The sequence below is a fragment of the Ambystoma mexicanum genome, chromosome 1q (assembly GCF_040938575.1).
Source record: "Ambystoma mexicanum isolate Mex_15411 chromosome 1q, UKY_AmexF1_1, whole genome shotgun sequence".
Lineage (NCBI taxonomy): Eukaryota > Metazoa > Chordata > Amphibia > Caudata > Ambystomatidae > Ambystoma > Ambystoma mexicanum.
In genome coordinates, this window is record NC_090922.1 from 1505180464 (window position 1) to 1505192545 (window position 12082).

The following is a 12082-nucleotide window of genomic DNA, read 5'->3' on the forward strand; positions in this document are numbered from 1 at the left end:
AGCCCACCCTATGTCCTTGAAGCCAGGGGTGGCCTATTTGCACCTCCAGCTCTGACCCAGATGTGTACATCGCCTCCACGCCAGCATTGTCCCTGTACTGGCTTACTGGAAGACGCCATTTTCTCTTTGACTTAGCACGATGCGGTTGTCATGATATTTGATACTTTTGCACAGTGCCTGGAGGAGGCGTGTATGGTAACACAAAAATATATAATAATAATAATTCAGTGATCTATGGGGACTGTTCCTGGATACCTATGGCGGTATGCAGTAATAAAAAGTCACATACACAATAAATTGTGGAAAAAATGCTGTGGTTTGACCCGTGGGGTGTCCCCTGCCCCCCTTAAATGGTATAATGGGTCCGGGTGTTGCAGGGGTTTCCCCTCCATCCATTACATGGATTGCGGCGGCAAAACCACAGCCTTTTTTCCACGATTTTTGTGTAAACAGCAATTTTTGGCGCGATTGTAACACATGGAACCCCTATGGCGCATGTGCTTACAGGATGTGCTCTTTGAAATCTTTACAGCAATGTGATTATGGTTGCAATGCTGGTATTAGGATAGTGTCTTATTGTATAGATATTATGCATGACATATGACGTGATATATATATATATTTATTGGTTTGATTTGAATTTTCTTTTCTTTATTTTTTGTATTTTTTTCTCTTTTTTCTTCTCCTTTCAGTTTGATGTCTCGATTATGCTACTTACTATATAACCCGACTGCGCTACAGTTGACTAACACTGTACTGGGTGTGTTTTTCATTGTATTAGCCTTTCCCTTTTATTGGTACTAAAATAAAGAAAGGTTTAGCTCTAAAGGTGTGCCTGTGTAGGCAGGAAGACGCAGAACGAGGGAATGTGTGCAGCCCTCTATCCTCCATGAAGCTGGTAAGGGATACCCATGACCCACCGCCCCAGTGCACTGTGGGTCCTGGAGAGGGCAGGCAGTTTCCTGGAAGACCCTGCGGGCCAGCGTCCAGGGCAAAGGAAAACCCACCTGATGACGACTTCATATTCGTCGATTTTGGCCCCAAGGGACTTGTTGGCCAGGACGCCGCCATTTCCCACGATGACGCATCGCCGACAGGTGAGGCTGGGAGGGCGAGAGGAAACATGTCGAATACAGGTGAGATGGCAGCAGAGGCGACAAAAGGAAAATCACTCAAAGGGAATAAAGGTTCATGAAAACGAATACCAGACACAATAAGCAAACAGAGGAATGGATAAGGAGTAAGTGCCTTGTGCAGCGATTGGCAAGAAATGTGGCACGCACCACAGCGCCAAACCTATCCATCTGCAGCTGGAAGAACGGATGGGGTCTCGGTGGTGCTGTGGGACGCATGGTGCACGTCATAGCAAGAAGGGAGTCCACGTGTGCACGGATGTAAGGCACAGGAGCCAGAATCTCTTGCACCGCCGGCCATTTTTTACACATCCACACTAGGTTTCTCCTCTGAATCAAGGGGACACAACATGCTAGCTTTTAACATCCCCAGGATGGAATGTGCGATCACCCATGTACTGCCAGGACACATGTGCGCCCATGCACTGCCAGGACACATGTGCGATCACCCATGTACTGCCAGGACACATGTGCGCCCATGCACTGCCAGGACACATGAATCTGAATCGGCCCTACTGGATCTAAAAATACAACTTGGCGACATTATGGACAAAGGCAAACCGGCACTTCTACTGTTAGATCTATCGGCTGTCTTTGATCTCGTCAACCACGATATCCTCTGCAGGCAACTTAAAAATGCTGCCTACTTCTCCCCTCAAGCCATAGCCTGGCTTGAGTCCTTCCTCAAAGGGAGACTTATGAGGGTATTCTCAGACTCTACCTGTGCTGCACCCACTACCATTCACCGTGGAGTCCCGCGGGGCTCATGCACGGCACCCACCCTGTATAATATTTTCACCCTCCCCCTCTTCAATGACCTGGATCATCGCAGCATAGCTTATACTAACTATGTCGACGGTACGCAAGTCCTTCTCCCACTCACAGAATCCTATGAACAAGACTCAGAAGCCCCAACTAACATCTACGCAGCCATCCACACATGGATGGCAGCAAACGGTCTGTGTCTTAATGGAGTCAAAACAGAGATCCTCCTGGTAGGCACTAATGAGACCCTCAGGAAACTCTCCCCTCAATACGCTACCTTCAATATTGACAACACACCTATCGCAGTATCACCATCAGTCAAAACACTAGGCGTATTCCTCGACTCATCCTTGTCCATGACTCGCCAGGTCAGTGCCATTGCCTCCTCAGCTGCACTCACCACTAAAATGATCAACACTGTCAAACCATTCCTATCAACCAAGAATTGCCTTAACATTTCCAGGGTCACAGTAGGCACCAAACTCGTAACACCCTTTTCCTAGGCATCTCTGCCAAAAACATTAAAAAGCTACAAGTTACACAAAACCATGCCTTCAGGGCAGCTCTGAGCATCCCTAAAAGGGAACACGTTTCCCAGGCTAGGAGAGAAGCTCATTGGTTGCCGGTTAAAGAGCGCATCCTGTTTAAAACCCTTGCAATCACACACAAATGCCTCTCACACAACACCCCCCCATACTTATCTGATAGGATCACCCCCGTCACTTCTTCCAGACCCACAAGGTCACACCTCACCAACCAGATCTATGTACCATCCTTCAAACGAGCCAATGCAAGGGGCGCTAGCTTCCAACACCTAGCACCAGAAAACTGGATCGCTCTCCCCTCAGCACTCAGAAATAAAACATCATACACAGTATTCCGGAAAGTTCTGAAAACTAAACTGTTAATTTAGCCATGCCTGCTGTCTAGCCTCCACCGACCCGTAACATGCAACTAATGATTCTGCCTATATCCTGTTCCACTGTAACCACGGAACCTGTACTTCATTTCTGTCACTGTTGTGCCACCAATACTCTGGAATGTCATTTAACTGTACAACCGAGTAAGGACTCTGTAACAGCGCCACGATGCCCCAGGGCCGTTGTGCGCTTTATACATTTAAATAAATAAATGTGCGCATTTGCCATCACCCATGGATTGCCAGGACACGTGCGCATGTGCGATCACCCATGGATTACCAGGACACATGAGCGATCACCCATTCACTGCCAGGACAGGGCACTGGATGGACAGTCTAAGGTGGCGTGAGAACCCCTGGAAAGGCTGTGGGGAATTGGAGCAAGCAGTGCACGGAATGATTTTAAGACACACTTGCATGCTGTCCGTCTAATGCATTGCCTGTCTGCCATCTTTATGAGGCAATCCCCTTTGTAAGTGGCTGCATATATGGTACTAGGAGCTTTCCGGCAAAGGTGTGTGTGGAGGGACATTATAGGTTACTCACCGTATTGACTAATGTACTAATAGTCCTTAGTCCCCTTTCCTCCATACTGCATGGGCGTCCCTTCCAAGGGACGGGAGACAGGACCTTTTTCACCAGAAAAAAAACGTCTTCCCCTTTAAATTTAGAGACATGCAGGGGTGCGGCCCAGGGAGCATGCGCTGCCCTGACCCCGCCCTCCAGCACCACACCTCAGTCCCCATTGACGCGTCGACAATACATTTAACACTGCCTAATGATACCAGTATTATTAGGAGGGGAGGTCGGTGCGACATATGGAGCAAATGGGACTAAGGCCTAAGAATACTTTAGTCACTACGGTGAGTATCTTATAATTACTCTTACGTCCCATCCCCTTTCCTCCATACAGCTTGGGCGATTACAACTGAATGTAGCCCCAGGGTGGAGAGGAGATCCTCCTTAAGCAAATAGGTTCCTGAGAACCGCCTGTCCGAAAGCCACATCATATCTAGAGCCAGCATCCAAACAGTAATGCTTGCAGAAAGCCGAGGGAGTGGCCCAAGTGGCTGACCTGCTTATGACTTGCCATGGGACATGGCGCTGGAATGCGATGGCCGTTGCCTTAGCCCTGACTGCGTGGGCGTGCATGTTGGCCAGAAGCAGCTTGTGCTGGCCCTCGTACGCTTCCTTGATGGTCGAGACCATCCAGTGAATTATGGGAATTATGGAGGCCTTGGAGGCCCGATAGCCTGGTCTTGACCCTCCGAAAGTAACAAACAGGGTGTCCGATTTGTGGAAGTCCTTGGTCCTGTCCAAGTAAAATTTCAGGGCACGGCTGACATCCAGGCAGTGCAGTATTCTCTGTGCTTCATCGTTGGGATCGGGAAAGAATGTAGGAAGGACTATTTCCTCGTTCAAGTGGAAAGCAAACGGCACCTTGGGCAGAAATGCCCGGTGTGTCCGCAGGACCACCTTGTCCCGGTGAAATGTGGTATATGGTTCCGAGGTGACCAACGCCTGTATTTCACTGACTCTACAAGCCAAATTGAGGCTGACTAGCAGGGCCGTCTTGATGGTGACCAGTCTGATGTCCGCGGATGACCCTGCCCCCCCCTGTTGAGCCAGATGATGTACTGGGCTCGTCGAGAGGTGAATTGGAGGTACCTCCGAGAGCCTGAGCAGCTCCGAAAACCATGGCCTGCCAGCCACCATGGCGCTATTAGAATGATGTTGAGTTGGCGAAACTCCTTGATCTTGCAAATCACTCTGTGAATCGGCGGAGTGGGCGGGAAGGCGTAAGCGCTCATGCCCTTCCATTAAAGCCAAAAATCGCTCCCAGAGAGCTGGGGCCCTGTCCCTGCCAAGAGGCGAACTGAGGGCACTTCTTGTTGTCCCAGGAGGCAGAGATCCACCTGGAGATGACCACACCTGCTGAAGATCTCCTGAATGACGAGGTAGTTTATCTGCCACTCGTAATTGTCCGCTCCCAACTTGCTGAGCCTATCTGCCTCCAGATTGGCTTCCTCCGCGAGGTGGACTGCTGTGAGGTACAGGTCGTTTTCAAGGGCCCACATGCGGATTGCCAGTCTGCACAGAGGAGGGGATCTGGTGCCTCCCTGCTTGTTGACGTAGTACATGCTGGTCGAGTTGTCTGCCTGGATGAGGACAACCTTGCCTCTGAGAAGTGGTAGGAATGTTCTGAGCGCTAGCGAGATGGCGTTCAGCTCTAACCAATTGATGTGGTACTCCTGCTTCTGTTGGGTCCAGGTGCCGTGGACCGAGAGATCGTCCAGGGTGGCTCCCCATCCCTCGAGAGAGGAGTCCGTGGTGATGGTGACCTGCAGGGTGGGAGGCCGGCAGGGCTTGCCCCTCCGTAAATTGCAGTCCATGGACCACCATAGTAGGTCCATGTGGAGAGATGGTGGAACATTGATCATCTCGGATTGAGAGCCCCGAACCTGGTTCCATGATCAATCTCGTGTGTGGAACGGCTAAAAGGATCGGCGCTATTAGACCCAGGAGATGTTGGTACCACCAAGCTGAGGTCACCTCTCTGCCGAGGAAGTGGGAGGTGGCCCTCTTGATGGCCGAGATCTTGTCCCCCGAAGGAAATACCTTCTCGGCGCACCTGTCCCAGACGAGGCCCAAGAATGTCAGAGTCTGCGTGGGCTGCAGCTGCGACTTCTTGAGACTGAGCGAGAAGCCCAGATCGTGCAGTGTGTTCATAAGGGCATGGGAAGAGTGGTGAACCGCTTCCAGAGATGTAGCCCTGATGAGCCAGTCATTGAGGTATGGGTAGAGGTGGAGGCCCTGCGCTCTCAGGAGGGCAGCCACTTTATTCATTAACCTGGTAAAGACCATGGGGTCCGAGCTAAGGCCAAAATGGAGGACCTTGTATTGAAAATGGTAGCCCATGATCCTGAACTGTAAGAAAAGAACGATCAGGCTGCCAAATCGGGACGTGTAGGTACGCGTCCTTCAGACCAGGGAGCACATCCAGTCTCCCTTGCACAATGTCTCCGCTATAAAAGCTGGCGTAAACATCTTGAATTTTTGTAGGGGTAAGGAGAGGTTGAGGGTGGAAAGGTCCAGCACAACTCTCAGGCCCACCTGGTTCTTTTTCTGAATGGCGAAAATCCTGGAGTAAAAGCCCAAGCCTTGCTGGGAGGCTGGGACTTCCTCCCCTGCCTTGCTCTCTACGAGCGACTGGATCTCCGCCAAAAGAGTTACTGTCCCAACCTGAGGGAGCGGAGGGAAGGAGGGAGGAGAGGCTGGGATGGGTAGGCGGTACCCCGTGGCTACTAGGGAGAGGATCCAGAAGTCCGCGAAATTCTGGTGCCAGAAATGTGCATGGAGAGCAAGCATGCCCCCCACTGGAGACACGTGGACCCGAAGGGGCGTGTCATGCCTTCTTTCCGTCGGAGGCTGTTGCGGAGGAGGGGGGACTGGAAAAAGCCCTTACTCCCCACCCTCTTTTTGTTGCTTGCGCCGGTTTTGCAACGACGAGCGGTCCGGCTGCCTGGATCTCTGTTCCTGGAGGCAGCGGAACCCTCCATATGTACGCTCCCTGTCGGAGCGCTGCTGTGACTGGGTGTACGACTTGGTTGTGGTTGTGTCAAGATGGATAAAGACTTGGCCGTTTGTGAGCTGTTTTTCTTCTTGTCCAGCTCTTCGTCCGTGGTGGAGTGCAAGAGGTCCCCCCCTCGAACGGTAGTTCTAATATGCGTTCTTGGACATCCAGGTTGAATTTGTTGCCCGGAGCCAGGCTGTCCTTCTCATGTCCGTGGCGATACAGATGGCACGGCCAGAAATGTCAATATGGGCCACGGTGGATTCCATGAGGTCCTGTGCCACTAGCTTGGCTTCAGCCAGCCCCGCCTTAAAACATGATTGGCTCTGCGTAGGGAGTTCCGGGAGGAAGTCTGAAATTTCCCGCCATAACCTTTGGTTAGTGGCAGGCAGCATGGCATCAGCGTTGGCCTGACGAAGATGAAAGGACGCGTTGGAATAGAGTTTCTTCCCGTGTGCCTCCAGGATCGTCTCCTCCTTGCCTATCAGCGCCACAGAGAAGGCTGAGGACAACTGAGGTTTGGCGTATAGTGATACCACAGCAATCACCAAGGAGTGTGGCTGAGGATGGGCCGAGAGTAAGAGTGTATCCCCCTCCATCTGCCTGTACTTGGCGTCCAGGTGTCGACAGACCGGCTGAACTGAGTGGGGCTTGAGCCAACCCTTCTTGGCCAGGGAGACTACATCGGCTAGCAGAGGAATCCCCATTTTGGCAGAGGGGCGTCACGTGAGCACTTCAGCCAGAACCCCCTCTGCTGACTGCTCAACCTTGGGGGTAGGCCCAGGTACTTCGCCAGCCCAGCAAGACGTATGTGGAAGGCCCTGGCTGAGGATGGCATGTCTGGATCCTCCTCCTCATCCGTATCCTGCGGATCAGGACGATCCTGCGGAGGTGGAGGAGTAGCCGGAGCCGGAGGCTGGGGTACAGTGACCGCGGCCGGAGACTGAGGAGGAGGCGGAGGCTGGTACGGAACAGCCTGAGAAATCGGCTGGGGAGCCAGAGGCAGCGGCTGCGCCGGGGCCGGCGGTGCTGGCGGAGGTGCTTGTGGTGCCGCAAGCATAGTCGGGAGGATTTCCCTAATGGATAACCCCCATCCGAGATGACTTCATGAGCCCGAGGAACCTCTCGAAGAACCCCTCTTCACTGGCTGGAGAGGTGGTAGGGGGTACTGACGGGGTTGCCGGGAGCTGCTGGAGCCGCTGTATACCCAGCCCGTATGGATACAGTGGGAAGCTGCCCTGCACATAAGAAGGATAGGCTGTAGGCCACGTACCTGATTGAGGCCAGAACCACCTTGACACTCGTTCTTCGCCGAACTCCTGGGATGGCGTCGAACGGGTGCCTCTGTTTGGCGTGGCAGCCATCTGGTCGATCTGCCTGCCACATGCCTGCGACGTGTTGCTCGGTTCTCTGGGCCCAGCCTCCTCCAAGACTCTTGCGTGTGGCTCACAAGGCCTACCCCGCTCCTCGGGCCTTGGCCCGGTAGGTGCGACACCCTTGACCCACCCCCTCGGACATATTGCCGGTAATAGGGCGTAGCCCCTCAGCCATATTGCCGGTACAAGGGCGGAGCTCCTCGGATGATAATCTGGTACAAGAACCTTCTGGTCCCTCAACACTGCCACCAGAAGGATCCAATGATCCCTCTGCCGGTAGCTGTAGCAGCCCCGGTGCACGTGCTGGTACAAGGACCTGAACGGTCCCTCCCGCGCGGGAGTGTTCTTGGGAAGGAGACTCCTTTGAGGGGTGCGATGGAAAATAGCAGCCCTACCTTGGGCCTGGCTCAGTGTTTCACAAAGTTCTTGAGGTCCTCTGGAGGCGCCTTCTGGAAGAGCTCCCTCCACCTAGCTAGTCTGTTCTTCAGCGCTTTTGATGACAGTGAGTCACATGCTGTACACGCTTGCCAACCGTGATCTGGGCCAAGGCAACGTAGGCAGAGGGCGTCTGAAGTAGGGAAGGGCCCGTTGCAAGATGGACACCTGCTGAACCCTGTGGAAGTCGACATGCGCCAGGGAGGAGCGTGACGCCTGAGGACCGAGTACCTGAATGATAAAAAGACAACAAAAAGACAAAGAGAAGAAGTATCCGCGTATGGCAGTACATGGCCGAAGCTAAACCCGGGAGCGCTGGTGAATTCGTCCTGCTCTCATCGACGTGGAAAAGGGAACCGATGTGTGGCGCCGGAGGGCGAGGTCAGGGCAGTTCATGCTCCCTGGGCCTCACCCCAGCACGTCGAAATTTAAAGGGGAAGAAGGTTTTTTCTGGTTAAAAAGGTTCAGTCTCCAGTCTCTTGGAAGGGACGCCCATGCAGTATGGAGGAAAGGGGACGGGATGCAAGAGTACATAAGGCGACCTTGACTGGTTGAATGAAAACAGTGTAAATTGTGCAGATTTGACAAGAAGGATGAGTGCGCAAGGTCACATTAACCAGTGTGGGCCTCACTTTTGCCTGCAAGGTCACTACAATAAATAGCAATGCATCAGGGATAGGTGTGTTTGTTTATTTATAGAAAGCTCCCAAACCGGGTGTATCTGGGCGCATTACATGAATATACAGTTTCTTAGTTACATAAAGAATCAATGTTACATGAATATACAATTTCTTAATTATAATAGATACATGTAATACATAAAGGTAATCTTCCTGATGGGAGTGTACCAGAAAAGAGGGGTGCTGGTCATCAGAAGACCTAGAATATATACAAGTGTTGAATGAGGATCTGAAGGCGGCACGGGAATTGTTCCGCTTGGTTTCTAGTGTGAGATAACTCACCGGGATTGCTGTGGCACACCTTTGGAGATGAGCCAGAGTTTGGTGTTTTTTCTGAATTTATAGAAGGCTTGGTCAGTTCTTAGGGAGGTAGGTAGAGAGTTCCTGAGTTAAGCAGCCATGACTGGGAAGCTACTCCCTCCTGCTTTTTTAATCTGAACCTAGGTATGGACAGGGGTCAAGATATACACAGAAAAGTGAGGGGACTCATTAAAATACAAACTGAATGTGGCGTCACCAGAAATTAGCATATCAAACTGCCCTGTGAAAAAAGTGTGGGTGGGGGGGGACTCCTGAAAAAAGTGGGAGGACTCCGTCCACCCTTGTGTACCCTTGACGTGAGCCCTGGGTATAGAACACTTGTTGTCTGTGCAGAGAGGAGAGATAGGGGAGAGGAGAGAGATGGGGGAAGACGGGGGAGGGGGGAGATAGGGGAGAAATGGGGGGAATAGATGGGGAGAAGGGAGGGATGGGGAGAGGGGAGAAATTAGTAACATAGGAGAGATGGGTGAGAGACGGGCGAGAGGAGAGATGGGTGAGATGTGAGTGGGGCAAGAGAGGAAAGATTGGTGAGAGAAGAGATGGGCAAGAGAGGAGACATCTGCAAAAGAGGGGAGATGGCTGAGAGGAGGGGAGATGGCTGAGAGGAGGGGAGATGGCTGAGAGGGGGCGAGAGAGGTGAGCGGGGCGAGAGAGAGGCAAGAGAGGAGAGATGGTTGACAGGTGGCAAGGAAGGAGAGATGGGTGACGGGGCAAGAGAGGTGAGTGGGGCGAGAGAGGAGAGATGGGCGAGAGAGGAGAGATGGGCGAGAGGTGAATGGGGCGAGAGAGGAGAGATGGGCGAGAGGGGAGAGATGGGCGAGAGGTGAGTGGGGCGAGAGAGGAGAGATGGGCGAGAGGGGAGAGATGGGCGAGAGGTGAGTGGGGCGAGAGAGGAGAGATGGGCGAGAGGGGAGAGATGGGCGAGAGGGGAAATGTGTGAAAGAGATGACATGAGTAAGAGAAGAGAGGGGAAGGGGCAAGAGAGGACGGAGAGAAGAGAGAGAGAGAGAGAGAGAGGGATGGAGTAGCCCATCCAGACAGCACTTATGACGCCTGGCAAGCCAGAAGCAGGGGTCTGCGCTTTCTGTTGGGACTCTGGTTCAAAGGGGAATTGTCTAGCATTTCACTCCTGAATCCTTCTCGTGAATGGGGACCAGACTTAAATGCAAATGGGTATTTCTCCTCTAGTAAGGCACCGTGAGCTGAACCCTTAGTGTAGACCGTCATGGGTGGCCCAGGAAATAGTCTCAAAAACATTTCAAGGGTTTTTAGTAAGGATTTCTTCCTTTCTCCTGTGGGTCTCTTGGACAAACACCTTCTCCTCCGGCAACCTCACCCGAACAACCGACAACCTCCTGCTCTCTGTGGTCCCTCCCCATCCTTTGCTTGATTCTCGGCCGCTGGTCAATATGTCCCCGTCTGCCCCACCCAGGAAGGGCCCAAATTACAGAAAGTGTCCAAACCTGCAGTAAGGACCCCCTTCTCCCTTTTCAGTGAGAGGTTGCAGTGTAGCAGTAATTGCAGCCCAGGCTGTAATGTGTCCAAGTTCTGGATACGGAATCAAGGTCCGGGCTGCGCCAAGTTAAGTTTATCCCAACCTTCCAGAAGCCCCAAATTCCATGCGCTCCACTCAAGGGGGCCAGAGCCCACTCTGATACAACCCGAATCTAATATAACGCACCTCCCTCCTTTCACACACTGGCTCATGGAACCTGGTCCCCTTACTGGATTTAGTTCATATGAGCCAGCCCCCCTTTGTTCCACACCATGCCGTCATCTGTGACCAGTGCATGCTGGAACACTCGGACGCCCTTCTGCGGCCCCAAAACCTGCTCAGCCCCCTAGAAGCCAAACCGGTTTTATTTATACACATCCATCCGCCCCCTCGTGAAACTCATCCTTCAGCTTCACCCTACACGACCTCCTTTAGGCATTCCTCATCCCGCTCCACGCGGCATGACCATCCCTACCACGGTGCCTTCAGCTTCACCCTACACAACTTGCTTTAGGCATTCCTCATCCCGCTCCACGCGCCATGCCCGTCCCAACCATGGTGGACGCACTGCAGTGTAAGGCTTCCTTCTCCCAAGCACCTCAAACAGAACCAACACCATTGAGGCAGGAGGGGCCGCCACCATTGCCACCCTGACCACCTGCATTAGGGTGCGGTTAAACCTCTTCATGGCTTCATTGGTTTCTGGAAGGTACAAAGACGCCTTATGATGTGTAACACCAAGAAGGGCTCCACAACGCGCAATTTCGATTGTTCTCCAATATCTGCAAGTATCGTCCCTGCAAAATCTTTCCTTTGGAAGACACTGAAAAACGCACCAGTTTTGGAATCGACTTCATGTACATCCTTTACTTCCACCCATTTCACACCAAACTGTACTTTTTCCTCCCCACAACCCCCAACTAGTTGTCCTAGTACATCAAGGTTGACATACACCCAAGGAATGTTTGGCAATGCCAATGGCCTCAACGGCTGAATACGGGTTTGGTACCTTTTACCTCAAAGGAACTACCCTTATGTCGTCTACATCCGGGTCTATCCTAGGCCACCAGTAGTCCCCCGAGAGCATCCACTTAGTCTTTGTCATTCCCAGGTGCCCCTCATGGCTCACCTAAAAAATCTTTTTTGTGCATCCCGGCAGCTGATGCCCCAGTTTGGCATCGCCATAGCACCCATATCCATTGTCCATGCTTAATTCATCCCCGAACTTGCAAAACTGCCTGAAAGTCTTGCCCACCAAGGGATCCCACCATCCAAGTTCTACTAGATTGACTACCTCCTTTAAGAGTACATCCTCCTCCATCGACCTCTCTGAGTCATCACTACCAAGTACACTGTCTCACACCTGGGATATCTGCTTGCCCTC

The 12082-nt window shown here is 52.3% G+C and overlaps 1 protein-coding gene across 4 annotated transcripts in view; it reads right to left on the reverse strand.

Annotated features, from left to right (window-relative positions):
- ST3GAL3 (ST3 beta-galactoside alpha-2,3-sialyltransferase 3) overlaps window positions 1–12082 on the reverse strand; it is a 1489309-nt gene that overhangs the window by 484859 nt on the left and 992368 nt on the right. For all 4 annotated transcript variants that reach the window (XM_069642409.1, XM_069642406.1, XM_069642407.1 and 1 more), the window contains one exon: window positions 1008–1103. In XM_069642409.1, coding sequence (XP_069498510.1) covers window positions 1008–1103 — 96 coding nt within the window. The remainder of the gene's footprint in view (window positions 1–1007; window positions 1104–12082) is intronic.